The sequence below is a fragment of the Cibotium barometz genome, chromosome 4 (genome assembly GCF_041138505.1).
Source record: "Cibotium barometz isolate CiBa-2024 chromosome 4, ASM4113850v1, whole genome shotgun sequence".
In the NCBI taxonomy this organism is placed as follows: domain Eukaryota; kingdom Viridiplantae; phylum Streptophyta; class Polypodiopsida; order Cyatheales; family Cibotiaceae; genus Cibotium; species Cibotium barometz.
The window spans coordinates 62,954,697-62,976,166 of NC_141049.1; the positions used below are offsets into that span (position 1 = coordinate 62,954,697).

The 21,470-nt window shown below is 47.0% G+C and overlaps 1 protein-coding gene across 1 annotated transcript in view; it reads left to right on the forward strand.

Annotated features, from left to right (window-relative positions):
• The first annotated feature begins 4,062 nt into the window (after window positions 1-4,062).
• Window positions 4,063-21,470, forward strand: part of WDR55 (transducin family protein / WD-40 repeat family protein) — a 106,481-nt gene continuing 89,073 nt past the window's right edge. Inside the window, exon 1 of the mRNA XM_086794313.1 lies at window positions 4,063-4,269. Within this exon, the coding sequence (XP_086650439.1) occupies window positions 4,175-4,269 (95 nt within the window). The 5' untranslated portion in view covers window positions 4,063-4,174. The remainder of the gene's footprint in view (window positions 4,270-21,470) is intronic.

Genomic DNA, 21,470 nt, shown 5'->3' on the forward strand with positions numbered 1-21,470 from the left:
TGTGTATGTATTAATTGAAATTATGTGTGTATGTATAAGTATATAAGTATATTTATATTTATAAACACAAATATATATATATGTATGTATACTTATATAAGTATATAAGTATATTTATATTTATAAACACACATATATATATGTATGTATAGGTATATGTGTTTAAATACAATAAAACATAATATTATATTTAATATATACTTGTATGTGTGTGTGTGTGTGGGTTTTCTATATCGGGATGCTATCCGGGTTGGATATTGTTGACTCTATCTCTATAGTCCACTCATTTGAACCATCTTGGACAATGGTAGCATTGTAATGGGGCCCTCCAAGCTATTGTATTTATTTCTCTCTCCTTCCATTGGACAACAGAGGTTCTGTGTGTGTATGTGCATGTGTGTGTGTGTGTGTGTGTATTTATTTACATTTATAAATACACATGTATATATTATATATACACACATGTATAAATTATAAATACACATGTATATATTATATATACACATATATACGTATATGTGTGTGTATACGTCACACACACACACACACACACACATGTATAATCTATCTATCTATATGTATGTTTGTCTATATAATATATCTATCTATGCTATCTATTTTGCATAAGTTTTTGGGAGTGGAGGGGACACGTGGTGGCGGTTGGAAGAGGGCCATGTGTTGGAGTAGGGGAAAGAGACAAGGGGGTCTGATTAGAGGTGAGAGAGAGAGAGAGAGAGAGAGAGAGAGAGAGAGAGAGGAGTTTAGGGGTATGTTGAAAGAAGAAAATTTAAATAAATAATATAATACAAAAATAAAATATATAATAAATAAGTTATATATATATATATACTAAAAATATTTAGAATAACAATAGGGATTTGACATTTGTAAAAATTCTAAATTCATTATATTACTTTTATGAACTTCAGAGTTTGGTTGTTCCAATCAACTTTGGAGTTTCAAAGGTCTGTCATCCTCTCTAAGAGATTCCAATTGGTACCACCATTCTTATGGACATGCAAGCATGGGAGTACGCATTGCTTTCTCCTTCCAATTGGTACCACCATTCTTATGGACATGCAAGCATGGGAGTACGCATTGCTTTCTCCTTCCACCAAAATAAGATTATGAATTTGTTGCTCACTCACAAACTGGACTATAGATCGCCCATTCGTAGGCTGTAATCCAGAAGGCATGTATGGGTTGTTAGTTGAGTAGACGTTTTGTTGGCGCCGGATTTGTAGCGTTAAGGTTAATCTCAGTGCCATCAAAAATAGAAGCGGTGGTTGGATATCTTCTATTGGCTTATCATGGAGCAGTAGGCTAAGTCTGTGGTTGTGGTGAAGGTTTTTTCTAGCCATGGTATAAGTATTTGTTTGAAGTACTATGTCAACTATTAGGAGGTGCAACCGTGGAGCTTAAGAAAGCACTTGAAATTTTACCAATATGAATTCATAGGATTCTCTGTTATTGAAAATAAAAAAGATTAATGGGGGAAAATCCCTCATTGTTGCAGTCATTTGGGAGCTTTCAATTTTTACAGTCACATTAGAGCCATTAGCATATAATAAGGATATTATATATATATATATATATATATATATATATATATAATCTATACTAATGTATTATAGTATAATGTTATATATATATATATATATACATGCACACACACACACACAATGTAATATATAAATAATATACATAATAATATATTATAAATATATAATTAATAAATAAAAATATATAAAAAATTAGAAAATTTAAAATATATATAACAAATCTATAGTAATATAATATAGTGATGATATATACATAAATATACATATAGTAAATATATAATAATATTATGTTAATATTATTATATATAAACACATTCACACACATATATGTACGCATACACACAATCACACGTGTATGTGAAAGGTGTGTAAGTGTGTGCACGCGTGAGAGAGAGAGAGATGAAATGTTATATTAACGTCTTCAAAAGGCCAAAGTGACCTATGAGACCAAAGTTACAACAATGTGACATCTGATACACTGTCTGGAAAAGAAAAGAAAGAACTAAGGGTAAGTATCTAGCCCTACAATACATTAGGGAACATCCGGAAGCAGCAACTAGGGAGAGTGGGAAGCTAATGCTACTAGTCAAAATGGGGTACATGAGTACATGGATACATGAATACATGAATATGGGGGAGTACAAAAGTGACAGTGAGTACAACAGTATATGGCTAGAGTGGTAATCATCCTAGGAGCTCTAGCATGGGTCTCTGGTGGATGGCTTGGATATCTGCCATAGTGAGATGCCTGATCGGACGAGCCCGATGCCTTGCAATGATGCTTTGAATCCTCCGGTGTAGGTACCATCTCCGATGTGAGGATCCACGAACCCTAGGGCATCTGGATATGCCCAACTAGATAGCTCTCTCAACTAGAGTCCCACGGGGTGCCCACTGCTGGGCTGTCGGTTGTGTGTCCTCACGGGTAGTCCCTCTAAAGAAGTCAGTAATCTGTCTCTGTGTGGACTCCCTACCAGTCGGGCGTCTGCTCTCCTGATAATGGACTGTACTCCATATAACATAGCCGATGTGACCAGCGTGTCAAAAAGCACAGCTTAGTGCGTGGCTCTTGAAAGTGTACCTGTGAGAGCACATCCTCTCTAGACCTTAGTGCTGCATATCCTCTAGTCAATCTGGCCTCTGTTGCCCCCCTCATGGAAAATGTGGGCCCAGTGAACACCACTCCAAGATATGTGTATGAGTCAACATACTCCACTGTCTCCTGCCCATATGTGAAAATAGGCGCTGATCTCCAGACCCACTGAGCTGTAGTGTTAAACACCATAACCTTGGTCTTACCAAGGTTAACTGAGAGCCCACTGTCCTATGCATAAGCATGTAAAGTATCCAAGTGCCTCTGCATACCCTCTGGTGAGTCTGCTCTATAAGCACAATATCATCAACATATAAGAGCAACAAAGGTATCCAAGTGCCAGCCAACTGGGCTCCTTTATCCCCTCGTGTCCCAATATAATAAGAGATCTCATCAATGTATAGTCCAAATAGAGTCTCGGAGAGAGCGGGCAGCCCTGTTTCACCCCTATAGTGGAGTGTATTGGTTGGGAGAGACCCTCTGAAGTCTGCACCTGCCCAACTACTGTCTCATAAAGTGCCATAATACCCCAAATGAGCTCACATGGAATCCCCAAGTCTTGCAGCTTGCGCATCGGTCTAGCTCTGGGCACTGTGTCAAAGGCCTTGCGGAAATCCACAAAGCCACAATAGATCCTCCTCCCATGTGCTCTGCCCTCCTCAATGATAGCCCTGAGGGTAAAGATATGATCCAAAGTAGAGAATCTCCTCCTGAAACCGGCCTGGTCCCTGAGCTCGGACCCCTTGTCTCTCTGCCCATTTGCTCAACTCCTGCTCAAGAATAGAGGCATATAGCTTGGCCAGCGAACCGAGTGGCCAATCATAATGGTGCGGTAGTTAGTCGGTAGACTCGGATCTCTAGAATTGAGTACCGGCACAATCGTGGAAGTACTCCAAGTCCCATGAAACCCCTCACACATGGCTCTATTAAACATGAGAGCTAGCAAGTCTGCAATCATATCTCTAGCATGTATGAAATGCTCGGCTACAATGCCCTCATGATCCTGTGCCCTCCCTGTATGCAATTTGTTGATGGCCCTCCTCACCATCTCTGCTGTGAAGAAGGTAGAAGTGGGTGGACAAGGCTCTAGAGGGTTCGGTAGTGGTGGTTGCTCTGGTACTGTGTAGAGGGAGGCTGCATACTCGCCCCATGTATTTGGAGAGAGAGAGAGAGAAGTGTGTATGAAAGAGAGTGCATGTGCATATGTATATATGTGAGAGAGGTTGTGTTTGTGCACATGACAGACATAGAGAGAATGCAAGTGTGAGAGAGAAATATAGATATGCATCTATATGAGAGAGTTGCACATGGGATACATGCACACACAAGTGCATGTAAATATACACGTGTATACACACACACTCACTCACGCTTTTACACATAAATGCATATACACACTCTCTTGTATACGCATACAAGGAAAAACTTCATGCTACGGCAACAACTTGTGAGAATTAAATTCTGGGCCAAGTACCCCAAAACTTAAGGTCAAACAGGAAGTGTCGTCTTGCTGGTCGCGATGGATGTTGCGTTGGAAGCGCAGCCTTTCGACCTGGCCTTCCATCCCTCCTCGTCTCTCGTAGCTGCTGGTCTCATCACCGGCCGCCTCCAGCTGTGAGTAACTGACCATTAGTCCTCGAATAATCGTTCCTCCCTTTTTGTAAATTCTATCAAGTACCTTGCGTGAATTCAAGAAACTGGGAATAATATCTGAGGAGATAGCCTTGATTTGTGAACGATTTCCATGTTAGCCAGTGGTGTGCTTGGAGATCCGGGTAACATACATTTACTTATGTATTCTCTACTTATATGATGTGTGTGTGAGAGAGAGAGAGAGAGAGATTAGAGATTATGTGTCAGCAGCCCGTGTAGAGCAACAAAGAAGAGAGCGTCTAAGAGATAAGTTTATCCTGACACTAGAATTATGTGTGTGTTTGGGGTGTGTGTGTGGGGGAGCATATATTGATACCAAGTTCTACACCCACTATCGGGCACTGATGACGCTAGTGGGGATGTCGTAGTATCCAGTCCATACTATGCATGATGGAGTTGATGGTTTATTGTCTTGTGGATGACTACCATGAGGTTATAAATTGCACATTCTTATAAGGTGAATTTGGGCATGTTCTTGGATTCATCTAGGTATATATTTGGATAATAAAGGTGGCCAGGGCAATGGCCTTTCCTTTCTCCGAAAGGAAAATGTGGATGTGGACCCTGTTAGAAGTCATCTCCTGTCCAGTTTTATACACCAGGGCCTTTGTTGTGGGTGTGCCCGCCCTTATGAGGTGTTTTCCCATTTTTCCCCACTCTCCGTATTTTCCCCTATTTTTTCCCATTTTTCTGAGGCTTGGGAGGGCTGCCAGAGGGTGCCAAGAGCAGTACAGTGCTGGCCGATTGGCTGTTTATCAGTCGTGGGCACTCTTGCTGCTGGCCGACTGGTTTTGATCAGTTTTGGGCACCAGATTGCTGGCCGACTGCATTTATGCAGTCGTGGACCTTTTTATCAGTCGTGGGCTTTTCCTTATGCTGGCCGACTGCCCTCTAGGGGGGTATATATAGGTCCTCAGCCCCCATACCTCATTTGTATCATATCTCGGGATCTTCTTGTGTATATAGAGCAGAGTTACACGCCTACATCTCTCTCTCTCTTGTGCTGTTTTTCTGCCTGCGTTTTTGCTCTTGTGTTCCCAGATTTGGTCATCATCTCCGCTGCATATTCTGACATGGTATCAGAGCCTAGGCTCTAGATAGGTCTTGGGATTTGTGTGAGCAAGAGGGGGACTGTTTTGTGGCTGATTGGTGGACTGTTTTGGACTGTTCGGGAAGAGGAGAAGCAAGAGGAAGGCGGGCTGATTTGCTGGACAGCCACTTGCAGGTATCAGTTCTTCTTTGTTCCCACCCACCCACCCTTTTCAGAGTACATCCCCGCTATGGCAGATCTGTTTGAGATGGCCGAGAGACATGTGAAGATCCCGACACTCCCCATGTTCCCGGTGGACCGTCAGTTGGACGGGAGCAACTACGGCATATGGAAGGTGATGATGGAATCCGTTTTGGAGTCTTACGACCTCGCCGATTTCGTCGTTGTTGGTGTTCCACGGTCGGAAGTAGAGGAAGGGGAGTTACCGTCAACCCGAAAGGACCGGGAGGCCCAGACGCAGATGTGGGATCGCGTCAACGCCAGGGTCCGTTCGTTTATTTTCCTCAACTGCACACCGCAGGTAATCAATCATGTAAAGCACATGACGCTGGCCAGAGGTATATGGCAGCATTTGGCCTCACTTTATAACAGGGTATCGCCCATGAAGAGGATTTCCTTGGAAGTACAGATGCGGGTTATGAGCCCTGCAAAGTCGTCGACGATGCGGGAGCATATTAACAAGCTGCAGGCTCTTCAGCAGGAAGTTCTTCAGGCTGGGAAGGAGATATCGTCAGAGGACATGGCCATAACGTTGCTGTCACATTTGCCCTCTTCGTACTCAGCATTTTACTCTTCTTTGATTACCAGTGGTGGTGGCAGGCTCAGCACCATCACGTGGGAGGAGCTTGTGCCCATGGTCCTGGACCAGGAGGAACGATTCACGAACCCTCCTCAGGGTGGAGGTTCGGAGGCCTTAACTGGCCAACGGTCGAAAGGCCGTAACTCGGGCAAAGGGAAGGCTTCATCGGAGAAGTCTTCTGAGAAGAAGTCCGACGCTGACCGCGAGAAACTGAAGGCAGAGAGGACCTGTAATGATTGTGGCGAGAAAGGCCACTACTGGAGGCAATGTCCCAAGCGGAAGACCGAGAAGGGTGCAGACTCCTCAGCAGCAATCATGAAGACTCCGGCTTTTGTGCACCTGGAGGTGATGGACACCGATGCTTCATTTTCTTCAGGCAGGGAGGAGATTGGATGACTCTCCGCAACGGATACTCGGGAGTGGATTCTCGATAGTGGTGCTTCCAGGCACATGACTCCTTCCCGTTCCGGTTTACAGGATCTCTGCAGGTGTTCTGGTCATATTCTTACTGGGGATACGTCCACTATCCCAGTTCACAGTGAGGGCAGGATGGAGATAGTTCCCGATGGCAGAGGGGGGAAGCATTCCTCCCAGGTGTTGTATGTTCCGGCACTTGGTTTTCATCTGTTGTCAGTGCATCAGGTTTGCAAGACTGGCGTTCGGGTGGAGTTTGATGAGCATTTTGTTGCTCTCCGAGACAAAGCAACAGGCCAAGTGGTTTGGGAAGGTGGAGTGGAGAATGGAGTTTACAAGCTTTCAGCACTCTCTCTCCCAGGTCCTCAGGTTTGTGATGAGTGGCAGTCTGGTAATGGCTACTCAAGTGTGGATTCGTTGCAGGAGCGGGCTTTCCGAGACCAGGTGGTGGATAGCTTACCAGTAGATGGCAGCAATTGGCAGGAACTTTCCAGTACCGATGTTGGTAGTTCTTGTGTTCGTGAGTCAGAGGAAGCTGAACAGGTCACTTATGCTCTGATGTCTCGTAGTGTTCGGGACATAGAACTTCCAGTAGTTGAGGATGTTCTTTCCACGGAGACCTTTCGGAAAGCCAGGCAGGTGACAGGTGCTTACTTGCAGAAGGAGGTGGTTTCTCCAGGCTTTGTGGTTCCGGATTCAGAGGGGGTGGTTGACAGGTTTCATCAGGCTTCCAGGACTTGTTTGTGCACCGTAACAGGTGTTGATCCTTGTGAGCAGTGTGATGTCTCTATGACTCAGAAGCTGTATGGTTCATTGATCTGGTTGATGGACACCAGATTGGATGGGAGCTTCCTGATGAGGCAGTTGAGCTCTTGGTTGCAGATGTCTCTTTGGGAGGCAGGATTGCGTTTCGTGTGGTTTCTGCGGCATGCGAAGGATCATGGACTCTTGTACACAGGAGGGGGATTGTTGGATGGAGTCCGACTCCACGTCTGGAGTGACTCGGTTTGGGGAGGAGATCCGGACACGAGGGGATCTACTTATGGCCCAGGAGCAGTTTTACGGAGCAGGAGGAGGTTGCATAGCAGGTTTGGGCTTCCACTGGAGGAACCCATGGTTATCCAGAGGCACTTTGTTTGTGAACAGATCGTTGCTGATGACATCTTGCTGGAGTTCTGTTCGACGGAGGACAGTACTGTGGACCTCAAGTCGCTCTCAGGATTTGCTCAGGCGGCACCCCAGCTTCCAGTGGTTGGTTTCACAGCCAGGAGCTGAGAGGGGGTGTTAGAAGTCATCTCCTGTCCAGTTTTATACACCAGGGCCTTTGTTGTGGGTGTGCCCGCCCTTATGAGGTGTTTTCCCATTTTTCCCCACTCTCCGTATTTTTCTCCTATTTTTTCCCATTTTTCTGAGGCTTGGGAGGGCTGCGAGAGGGTGCCAAGAGCAGTACAGTGCTGGCCGACTGGATGTTTATCAGTCATGGGCACTCTTGCTGCTGGCCGACTGCATTTATGCAGTCGTGGACCTTTTTATCAGTCGTGGGCTTTTCCTTATGCTGGCCGACTGCCCTCTAGGGGGGTATATATAGGTCCTCAGCCCCCATACCTCATTTGTATCATATCTCGGGATCTTCTTGTGTATATAGAGCAGAGTTACACGCCTACATCTCTCTCTCTCTTGTGCTGTTTTTCTGCCTGCGTTTTTGCTCGTGTTCCCAGATTTGGTCATCATCTCCGCTGCATATTCTGACAGACACAGATAGAGAGACCACAGGCCCTCATGATGGCACGCATGATACGCAGCAAACCGTCAGTACCTCATGACATTATCCGAGAGAGAGATCCCATTTATTCAGAGAGCCACTCCCTACGCCAGATCTTTGAGGCAGCAGACGAGCGCATACTGGGGAGATTCATTCTAGACATAGAGTGCCACAGAGAGACATCATTACAGGCTCAGACAGCTCCAAAGGGGGAACAACGTTGCTTGGGCCTCTTCCTGCTTGAGCTCCGCAGACACAAGGACACCTTCTTGAGACACAGGCCCCAGCCACCATGCCCCCTCCCTCGACAGCCAACCATCACCAGTTTCTTCCGGACCGAGGAGGTGGACGACACCAACACAGTGGATCTTGTGGACCCTCCACGAGCTGCTCCGGACCTACCTTGCCCGAGAGGAGTTACCTCGGACCCAGCCTCTGCACTCCAGCGTGCCCGACGCCCTCAACCCCCCCGTCAGCCACGATCACCTCATCAGCTCCAGATCCAGGACATGCTCCACTACCATCGAGCTACCTTTCCATGTGACATAGCTGAGGGAGACCTCTTGGCCATACTCGTCAGCCCCATGCTTGGCATTTTGGAGAGTGGTATACCATCTACTCGGAGCTGAGGTTGCTTCCATGTTTTTATGTTCTCAGTATTCTATGACAAGTTTCCATGGACAATTTTGTATCACCCTAGTGAGATAGCTATATTTATGTTTTCATTCTGTTTTATTTTTCATTCCATGATGAGATATGCCATGGACATTATTGTATCACTTTGGTCTCATAGGCCCATTGGGTCTTTAGTAGATGCTTAATATATCTTTCTTTCTTTCTCTCTTCGCCCCCCACAATCTGTTCGCTTCTGTCTGTTCGTTTACCCACCTGCCCCCTTTACCAACCCGCCCTCTTCGTTTCTTTCTCTCTTTGTTCGCCCCCTTTACCCACCCACCCTGTTCATTTCTTTCTCTCTTTGTTCGCCCCCTTTACCCACCCGCCCTGTTGGTTTCTGTCTCTCTCTATGTTCGCCCCCTTTACCCACCCGCCCTTGCTGTTTCTTTCTCTTTCTCTCTTCGCTTCTCTCTCTTCGCCCCCCACAATCTGTTCGCTTCTATCTGTTCGTTTACCCACCCGCCCTTGCGCAGGCCCCCAAGGCAGCAACATACCTATCTGCTGCCACTTGCCTCCCCACTTGCAGCTGGCCATCTATGGGGGCCACCAGCTGAGGAGCAAAATCAGTACTAGAAGGGGGACCCCTTCAGTCCAACATGGACAGCTCACCGGCAACAAGGACTAGAGGTGAGAAGGAGAGGAAATACAGCTCGATTTGGGTGAGCACACAGAAGATCGGCGACCCCCATATCAAAACATGCTTGACCACCATGAGAGAAGTATGCAAAATGCAGGATACGGACATTGAGCACCTACAAAAGAAGCTCGGGGAGAACAAAGATAGTGATGACCTTAGGCATGAGTTGCGTGCCTCCATGCAAGAGGAGATGGATAGGTGGAAGGCAGCCATGCAGGCATACATGGCAACTCAGCTAAGCAAGATGCAGGAGGAAATGGTCCAAATGTTGGACGCAAAAACTAGCCACCACACCTCACTAATCACGGAGCTGGAGGCCCAAGTCGCCACCCTTAGAGCAGAAAACGAGACCTGGAGGGCACGTACTCAATTCGAAGAAGGAGAGATTTAACTATCCCTCAATGATGAGCTGAATACACTTAGAGAGCAAATGAAGGCCCTCCAGGAACAAGAGGAGAAGAAGGCAAACGAGGCAACCACATGGACCGAGGTGATTAAGAAGACACAGAAACAAGTGGAAGAAGCGGGCAGCTCGATTGAGGTTGCCAAGAAGCAACGGAACCCACCATCATCCCCAAACATCATCAATGACACACCGGAAGAGGAGAAAAGAAGGAAGATTAGGGCATTGAATGTGAGAGTGGTGGGATGGAAGGAAGGAGCCTCGCCGAAAGAGGACGCCATAGCACTATGCAGAAAGCTGGAAATCGCTGATACCCCCTTCGTCGAGGCATGGAGGGTGGGCAAAGACACCACCAAGGAACGCGCACTCATCCCCAAGTTTGCTAGCACAGGTGGCACACAAGAGGGAATGCATGCCACGCATCTTGGATGCACGGAAGGCAAGGAAATGGGCAGTGTACAGAGATGGGAGGGTGATCATCACCGAGCGAAGTGCCCAATGACGGTGCGAGACCTATGAGATCAAGCTAGAGATTGCAGTTTGGAATTGCAATGGCGCCTTGAAGACAGATGCAGGGCTGTTCGAGGAGACATTTAGAGGGAGAGACTTGCTCTTATACACAGAGACTCATCAGTGCCAGGGGAGTCGGCTTGCAAAGGTGAGAGGATACAGATGGGAGTCTGCTCACCGCCCACACCCACGCACAGTAGGGGGTACCCGGGGGTCGGGAGGGGTGGCTTTATTATACAGGGAGGAGCTTCAACATGTGATACAGGTGGTTGGACGGGATGAGGCGGCACGGTCTTTGTGGGTGAGGATCCAAACAGAGAGGGCCCGAGACATCTACCTTGCAGTGTGTTACTTTGCACCCTCCAACTCTAAATATGCCACCCATGGAGAGTCCCCGTACTTGCCCCTTTATGGTGACATTATGAAGTTTTCCAATCTAGGGGACATCCTCCTGGCTGGAGACTTCAATGCCCCCACCGCAAGTGCACAGGTACCCTTCTTTGAGACAGATGATCCCATGTACCAGGAGATTGACACGGTGGGTACGAAACTAGAGTGGACATCACAGGATACAGCAGCCCGCATAGACTATGGAGAGTATCTCTTAGCCCTCGGCGGGGCTCAAAGGCTAGCCATTTATAATGGCCTGGCTAGATGGCCTAGATCCAATTCCTTCACCTCCTACCCGTTCGGACATGGAGCTAGTACAGTGGACTATCTAATGGGATCCCTCTCTCTGATCCCACTCATTCCGGAGTTTACCATCTCTCCTCGCCCCATCGGTGTCGCAGCCGACCATGCATACTTGGCGTTCTCCCTCACATACTGATACACCATGCAACCACCTGCTTTGCCCCATCACCGTCCGAGATACCACTTCACCAGAGAGACCTCTTCCATCTATTCTGATCACGTCTACCGCATCCTCTCCGACATCAACCCCCACATCCCACTTGATGAGCTTACTACACACCTCTCAACCACCCTCCATACGTTCGGTGCAGCCGCCTTCCCACACTCCAGAGCCACCCCTACATTCCAGGAGGGACTGTCCCACAGAATAGCTGGTATGACGAGGAATGTCGTGATACCCGAGCCCATCTACATCTGGAGATGGCACTAGGATCCACCACTCAACCAGCAGGCGCGAGTGATCTTTCAACGTCTCACACGGAGAAAGAAGAGAGCCTACCTAGCCAGGCTGGAGCTATACCAGCTATTTCTTGGAAGGGATTGTAAGGAGGCATGGAGGATCTTCGAGGATCATCGCTATCCAACTCTGATTACTTCACCCAGCACCTGGCACACCTATGCCACCTCTCTCTACCATGTCCCCGAGCAGCCACCTCTCCCCCATCCATCCGAACCTCGTCCCCCACACTCTTCCTTCTTTCACCTCAGCATAGTGAGAGATGCTATTGACAGGATGCAGATTGGGAGAGCACAGGATCATGATGGACTCCTCACCGAGCATTTCTCCCATGCTAGGGACATGCTAGCCCCTTTACTGGTTCACATGTTTAATAGGGCATTATGTGAGGGCTTCCCCGTCAGCTGGTCATCGAATACTATTGTACCTATCTTGAAAGCTGTTGACACCATGGACCCCAACAACTATAGGACTATCATGATTGGTCACACCTTGGCCAAGATTTATGGTTCGATTTTGGAGCATGAGCTTAGTAGATGGTCTGAGGAGCAGAGACTTAGAGCATCGGGGCAGGCAGGCTTCAGGAGAGGCACTCCACACTAGATCATATCTTTACACTACGGGGGATCATTGAGGAGGGGAGAGCTCACGGGCAATAATGGATATACTGCTGCTTTGTGGATTTCCGCAAAGCTTTTGATACAGTCCCACAGGCCAGACTGATGAGGAGATTGCAGGATATGGGAGTGCCAGCAGAGATGCTGTGGGGGATCATTACACTCTATGAGTCAGTCACATGCAGAGTATGGGCTCCAGGAGGTGACTTAGAGATCATACACAGCACTATCCGGGTGAAGCAGGGCTGCCCCTTCTCTCCTACTCTATTTGGTCTATACATTGACGAGATCTCAGATTACATAGACAGACAGGGAGGACCAGGAGCACATTTGGCAGGAGTCTTGATACCGATCCTGTTGTATGCAGATGATATTGTTCCTATTTCTAATTCACCAGAGGGACTGCAGAGGCATTTGGATGCATTACGGGCCTTTTGCGAGGACCGGGACCAGATTGTGAACCTTGGAAAGACCAAGGTCATGATCTCTAAGACCTCCTCATAGTGGATAAGTAGATCTGCAGTACAATTTACATACAGTGGAGATCCTGTGGAGTATGTTACCTCATATGTATACCTTGGGATCACTTTTGCTGGACCTCAGTTCTCGATGCGGAAGGCGGCCGACGCTAGATTGATGGGGGGATATGCAGCCCTTGGCTTGCTAGAGAGGCAATGCTCACATATACAGTTTCAGGAGCCGAGGACGAAGCTTTGGCTATTTGATGCTCTAGTTACACTTGCACTACTGTATGGTGCCCCCATCTGGGGTCCTAGCTTATACCACAGGAGGAGACAGAGGAGAGAACCGGTCGAGACAGATACAGAGGAGGTATATGATGGGTGGAAGCCGATGCAGAGACCCTTGGTGGCGATGATCTCACGCATGATTAGGAGTAAACCATCAGTGCCACATGAGATTGTGCGGGCAGAGATGGGGGCTGCACTGATAGTGACAGAGGCTCTATTCCAGACAATGACATACTGGCATAGGCTATGGGAGCTTCCACTTGATAGATACCCCCGGCTAGCCTTGGAGTCCTCGAGATAGTTGACACTTGAGGGAGATACAGAGTGCTGGTATGCACAGGTAGGCACTTGGTTTGGCATGCACGGTATGCAGATGGAGGCACTCCCCCCCTTCCAGTACAACATAGAGGCCTTGTCATTTGCTCTCAGCCGCACAGAGCGGAACAGGGTTATCACGAAGGACATTGTCAGACTGGATACTCAGAGGACATGGAGTTCACCTAGTCGTCCACTGGGGACGAAGATGGCGATGTACCTCATGGATATGATGTAACCTTTTGGTCTCATAGGCCCATTGGGTCTTTAGTAGACACTTAATATATCTTTCTTTCTTTCTTTCTTTCTCTCTCTCTCTCCCTCTCTCATGGCATGAAGCTGCACAGGCCCTAACCTTCTCTGTTTGCATTGGTGACCCTTGCTGTGCACCTGTTGCGCTTGCCGCTCTGCGCCCCTTCAGCATTGCTCTGCTATTGCACCCTTGCTGTGCACGTGTTGCTGCCCCGCTCACTCGCGTCCCGTTCAGTGCTGCTTTGCTACTGCGCCCTTGCTGTGGACGTGCTTACTGTGCTGCGCCACCAGGCGCTACCCCTTCGCTTCCCTGTTCCCACCCACCCTTGCTGAGGCCCCCAAGGTAGCAACTTGGGGGAAATAGCCACAATGAATCTACAGGAGCTGGAGGCATACATCAAGACAGTGGAGGACAACACCAAGAAGGTGTTGGGCGAATAGAAGGTGGTGGACAGAGTCTCGAACCAACATGAAAAATAGTTGGAAGGCCTCCGCAAGGAGATACATGGCAAGAACAACAAGATTAAAGAATTGGAAGCACAGGTGAACCACCAGGAGGAGGTGATTCGGATGTTGAAAGAGACCCAGATGCAACAAGAAGAAATGCCAGAGGCGGCCCTAGTGATAGGAGAACTCCGGGCAAAAATGGAAGCCCTAAAGGCTACGATCAAGGACCATACAGTGGAGGAAGGGGAACTAAATATTGGGTCTAAGGACAGACTTGGAGCAGCTGAAAGCTGCGGGAAGAACTACAGACCACTAAGAAAGATTGGGTAGAGGTGGTGAAGAACCACAAACCCCCACAGAGCAGCATACATGAGACTCTTGAGGAGGAGAAACGCATGAAGGATAAGGCCCTCCATGTGCGAGTGTGGGGGCTTCCCCCAAGGAGGATGCCATGACGCTTTGCCAGATGCTAGGAGTGGACGGGATTGCCTCCCCCTTTGCAGATACATGGAGGGCAGGCAAGGATATGACACGAGAGCAGCCCCTCATCATTAGATTCCCTGATGCCACTAGCAGAGACGAGCCTTCTTAGATAGGCGGGCTGCCCTCAAGGGCACACAGGTGTACATGGGACTCTGGGAGATGATCTCACCCCAACACAGGTGGCACACCGGTGTGAGGCGATGGTGACAATTCATGAGGCCCTTAGAGCATGCAAGTGGGCTATCTATAGAGATGGTAGGGTCATTATCACTGAGCGCCCTCCCAAATAGGGACGCGGGATCTATGAGACCAAACACGTGAGGTTAGCAGTATTGAACTACAATGGCATGTTATGGTCGAATCTAGGAGGTTTGAGCGAGATTCTCATAGGCAATGGTGTCATTTTCTATACAGAGACTCATCAGAGCCCTGAGAGGGGCTTGCCATACATAGCCGAGTACGAGTGGGAGTTAGCTTTCTGAGGCGAGACCCGCACATCAGAAGAAGTACGTGGCTCTGGAGGGGTAGCTGTCCTTTTTAGATCCCATCTTTGACAGATTCTTAGCATCGTCAGGAAGGACGAGGATGCACGGTATCTTTGGGCGTGGCTACAACTTAGCAGTGTGACAGAGTCATCCACATTGCCGTGTGTTATTTTGCACCACCCCACTCCCCTTACACCGCACAGCATGGCGAGTCACCGTATTTACCATTATATGGGGATATTATGGAGTTCTCACAGCTGGGGGAAGTCCTCCTGCTAAGGGACTTCAACGCCAGGACGGGAAGTCAAGAGGTCCCACTACTTGATCTGGACAACCATTATCCAAGCAGAGTTTGCTGCAGCCCCGATGGTAGTGGATGCACCCTTCCAGACAGTCAGCATTAGTCACATGGATCCCCACAGGTACCCGAGGCTTGCCGCTGCTCCGGACCTACCTCGCCCAAGAGGAGCTACCTCGGACCGGGCCTCCACACTCTAGTCTGCCCGACGCCCCGGTCCCCTGGCCGTCGGCCACAATCCTCTCATCAGCTCTAGATCCAGGACATGCTCCACCGCCATCGAGCTACCTTTCCACGTGGCATATGAAACTCGCGGCGGGTGCCCGGGGGACTAGGGCATGGCCACAGCCTTAACACATATCCATCATCACTTTGCATAAAACATAAAGCTGGACAAAACATCCACAAATGCTGAAAATGGAGCTTGCACATGTGACACCACATAGAGGCCGGAATGGGCTGACCCCCCCCCTTGGAGTATTTTATTACCAAAGGAGAATAATTTCATGTACAAGCTTTGAGGGCCTTACTCTCCCCACGGGAGATGCCGGATTATCCATATACAAATGCCATAACACAGCCCAACACGAGGCTACCAAGCCGGAACACAGGCTGTAGAAATGCCGAGCCAATAATATAATCTATATACCTCCGTGTGGGTACTGATTCTTCCCCAAAACCACGGGTCTTCATGCCCATTCCCAAAGCTTGTACTTTCCAAATATTTAGACATCCTGGAGTCCACCAGATCCCTTTCATACTGGGAAATGTCCAGGCTGGTGACATCCTCCCCAACTTCTTAAAATTTGTCTGCAACTTTAAGCTTCAAGCCATATATTCAAGATATAATCATGTCCCATCAATGGGTGAGACGAGATAGTCTCAAAAATCCAATATAATTGAAGAATCCATGTCCTAAAGAAATGGGTGAGACTAAATAAGTCTCCATAATACCAATATCAAAATCATGTCCCAAAATAAATGGGTGAGAATTCCGTGGAAGATATGCTAGACACAGGCACAAGAGCCAATTGTGTCTCAATCAGCAATATCAATGAGATAATCATATGCCAATGAAAATCACCAACCAGGTGCTAAGACACTTAAATAAGTGCCATGCACAAGAAACTAGTGCTTTGCACAGAAACATGTGCTATGCACACAAACTGGTGCCATTCAAGAGCACAAACCATGGTGACAGAAAAGCTGGTTCTCCATAGTTCTGGCAATCCTTTCTCCCAATCCCAACAGTTCCCATGTTCTCCCATACAATCCCAACTCTGATCAACAAGCATGGTGTGGAAACAATGAAACACTCACTCCACAATCGCAACACGAATCCACGTGTATGGTGGAGTGTTCATTGAATTGCCCTCTCACAATCCCAACATGAATCCACATGCATGGTGAGATGAACAATGAACCTCTTGGCCTTTGTATGGGGAGATAGTGATTCCAATAAGTCTAGATATCATAATCCAAGCTCAAAGCACACAAACATGTGCCAATCCACATGACCCTTGGCATACACATAAGTGCCTTGCCAACCAGGTATCATGTCCACTTTACCACTTGCACTCCGTGTTGGTACTCTGACCACACACCTTGGATGAGAGATGGGCTCAAGTAACAAGATAAAACAATCACTCGCAGGCATAAATAGCATGGTGTTCCATAAGCATTTCTGCTACCAATAGTTTGTAGGCATTTCGGCCACAAACTCACACTACCCTCTCAAGTGCCCATGTTCCCTTCCATCTGCTCTCTATTGTTCCACCCAGATATGGTAGAAACAATCTTCAAGAGAGCACGTAGGACAAGAGAACACTACACACGGTATATTGTGCTCGACACTACCCTCTGAAGAAGTGCCCATGTTCCCTTCCATCTGCTCTCTATTGTTCCACCCACACATGGTAGAAACAATCTTCAAGAGAGCACGTAGGACAAGAGAACACTACACAGGGTATGTGAACCATGAGTTCCGTAAGTCCAATGCATCCCAAGTAAAGGGAGCCAAAAAGAATAATCCATAAACCTAAGGATAGATCCAAAGAAGTCCAAGAATCCATAGACCTGTATACCATAATCCTTGTATACCATAACTCTTACCACATACTCCGTGCTAACCACACACCTTGGAGTAGAGGTGGACTTTTATCCATAAAAGCATCATATCCATGAGATAACCAATGATTTCTTCTCTATAAACTCGAACAGATTTGTCCATAGAAATTGCTTGTGAAGCCCAATATCTATATAAATCTCGTCCAAGAAAGAAATCTCCATAGATATAATCCATCCCAATAAAGGGAGCCATAAACAGTGTTTCCCTGAAACCATCTCAAGGCAAACAACACCACTTTTCTTCTTGCATGGCTATGCAAGGGTTAGTGAACATCAAAAACACTTCATAGTGAATAGCAAAAGCACCAACTTTGCAAACTCAAAGTACACTTAGCTTTTCTTTGCGAGGTTGGTCATGAAGCCAAAAGAAATATCTCATCACCATATCCTTAAGATATCTTGAGATATATCCCCATATAGCTTGCCTGTAAGCTTGATAATATAATCCACAATATCCATATGGAAAGAGTGCTAAACGTGTGCACATAAAGCCAACTTCACACTTCCAAGATAAATTTTGTGAATTCATAAACCCTTAGATCAACAAGCTGTCTGTTGCTCATGCTCTTGCTTCATAAGCTATGAAGCGGCTTGCCATGCTTAACAGCAATGATGGTGGTAAGTGTGGTCCCCACTTGAGATCTTTTCTCTTCCTTATTGATAAAAGGAAGCCTCCGCTTCCAAGAAAGCCTATGCTCTGATACCAATGAAACTTGCGGCGGGTGCCCGGGGGACTAGGGCCTTTGACACACTTGTTGATACCATCAATGCATATTAAAACATTTAAACATGGCCACAGCCTTAACACATATCCATCACCAATTTATAGATTTGGGCCTCCCATGAGCTAAAATGGCAAGAGAAGGCTACAATGACAAGTGGAGAGCCACACAATAGCTGAAGTGACAAGTGTGAGGCCACTTGTCTCACTTTGATCCACTTTCTAACAAGTGTCAGGCCACTTGTCTCACTTTGGTCCACTTTCTTGCCACATGTCCCAATCTAAGAGATGGGTCCTTCCATAAACTTTATCTCTAAAAATATCCCAACTGGTAGACATTCTGTCATAGGCACTTTGCCAACTCTTGGTATCTGCTCAATTCCAGATGTAATGACGCGAACAGAATTTCCATCGGAGTCGGCGGGCCAAAAATAGCAACTCTCCTAAATTTTAGGAGTGTGGTCCTTTGTATTCTAGGATAATCCCCCATTCCCAAAGCTTGTACTTTCCAAATATTTAGGCATCCTGGAGTCCACCAGACTTATTTCATACTGGGAAATGTCTAGGCTGGTGACACATAGGTGAGGGAAACCTCTTGGCCATACTCATTAGCCCTATGCTTGATATTTTGGAGAGTGGTATACCATCTATGGGGAGCTGATGCTACTCTCATGTTCTATGTTCCTAAGTACTCCATGATGAGTTTCCATGAACAGTTTCGTATCACCCCAGTGAGATAGCTATGTTTATGTTTTGTTTCTGTTTTTTTTTTCCATTCCATGATGAGATATGCCATGGACATTATTGTATCATTTTGGTCTCATAGGCCCATTGAGTTTTTAGTAGACACTTAATATATATATCTCTCTCTCTTGTTACTCTTGATCTATAGATCTTTTCTCACTTTTTTCTGTTACACACCACTGACATTTGTACTTCATCTATTCAGATTATTGTAACTTTTGGTCTCATAGGTCATTTTGGGCTTTCGGAGACGTTAATATAGATTTCATTTCATTTCTCTCTATCTATTTCTGCATCTCTCTCTCTATGTTGTGTGTTATCTTCGGCACGAACGATTGCTGAATTCTGAGCATTGAAGTTACCGATTCTTCCACCGAGCTTCCGCATGTTACATCACACTCCTAAAATCTAGGAGGTTTACTATTTTTGGCCCGACTCCGATGAAAATTCCATTCACGTTATTATGTCTGGAATTGAGCAAATGGGGGAAGTTACATTGGTATCAGAGCATTGGCTCTTTCACACACTTGTGTGAAGACGATCCCATTGGGGTATTAGCACTGACTATTAGTGAGTTAAATACAATCAGCGTATCCACTTATGGGAGCAATCATGCTCAAGAGCAGGTTTAAAGAAAGGCATAGTCCTAGCTAAGCGCATGCTACATTGGTATCAGAGCTTGGGACGTGATTCAACTAGGCAACCTAGGGTGAGGGCATCCTGTGGATGGTAAAGCTGAGATCGGGAAAAACCACTCGCCCATCCACCCTGGCATCAGGCTTCGAAGACATCACTAAAGAAGAACCATTTGAAGAAACACTTCCGCAAAAAGAAGAAGAAGAAAACCAGAAGTTAAAGGTGCAGATAAGGAAACTCGAAATTCAACTCAAAAGAGCCCAAATGGGAAAAAAATGGCAGAATTACAAGCAACCTTGGCCCAGCAGGAGACACCTAAAGAACAAAGTTCCTCAACGGAACGATGGTGTCGATGGATGACTAAAAAAGAAGAGTGAGACCATGAAGCAAGACTGGCTGAACAACTAGTAGAGAAAGCCAAACGCAAGGCCAAAGAGGAGCGATTGCGAGCGGAGCTTGAAGCGAAGGCGAACCACGAGCGACAGGCCCGAGAAGACTTGAGGGACCAATTCCAACAGACACATTGGACCCTGGTTACTTCTTTCCACCCTTCTCAATCCTCCACAACCCCAGCCATACTTCTTTCCACCCTTCTCAATCCTCCACAACCCCAGCCATAGCCTCGACAATAGTTATCTGTGCCTCACCGAACTTCACCAAGTACGACGACAAGTGCGACCATTCGGTTGTGACTCAGTTTATTCACCAGTTTGTTGCCCATTGTCCACTTTCCAAGATCACAGGTACCCAAGACAAAGTCCATCTGGTGGCTCCACACCTCAGGTGATGCAATCACTTGGTGGCAACATTGGTCCCGTTTGCACAGAGATTCTTACACTGGCTTACCGGATTATGATTGCGACACTTTTGTGTGCGATTTGAAGACTAGGTTTCTACCTCCGCAATACATGACAAATCTTGAAGATGAGTTATACAAACTCACCTAGAATGGTTCCCCTGGGCTCACCTACTCCAACAAAGTGATCACATCAGCTCAACAGTTGGGGAAGTCCGAGGAGGAGAAGTCCAAGTAGTTCATTCGAGGATTGGATCCAAACATTCAGTTCCCTGTTCGAAATTTTGAATCCCAGACTTATGACAAGGCTTTGACTCTTGCGGAGAATCATGAGATGATGCTCAATGGAGGCAAGCCCAAGACCGCTCCAGTCACCCCCAAACCTGAGCAGCAGGAGACACAGACCACCCAACAGAACCATGCATCTAACTAGCAGGTAGGTAAGGGGGCTCCCAACAACAAGGACCAAAAGAAGAAGGGTCAGACTAGCACTGGGAAGGAGTGACAGGATGGACCTAAGAAGACCCTTGAAGAAAAGATCAAGGAGGGCCTTACCGGAGGATTCTTACAATTAGATGAGAAGGAGCGGTACTTCAAAGAGAACTGTTGTTTTTTTCTGTCACCACACGGGACATGCCAAGAAGGATTGTACCAAATGGCAAGTAGAAAAAGGCAAACAACCAGCCTTTCCAATGGCTACCGCCACAGCTGTACCACCCCCTCCACCCCTGCCCTCAACCACCAATGCTATTCAGCTTTTGCCCGCTTTGAATGCGGTACCCGCCGCAGGAGGGCGGAGCTGACGAGCATCAGAAAGGTCTTATCAGAGCTTATGGCACATCAAAGGGGAAACAATTTGTTGTTCTCTTTGACATGGGCAGTTCAGAAGATGCCATCTCTACGCAGTGGGCAACCAAGATGAAATATACCCTAGTGCCGTATCACTTGGATGTGGACGGGTTTTCTCCCGGCCTATGTACCCATATTTCCCAAAAAGCTCAACAGTTTGCCTTCACAATCCAGAAGGCTCTGTTTTAGAGGGATTTCATCATCTTGCCCCTCCTCGGGTGTGACATGATCATAGTTGTCGG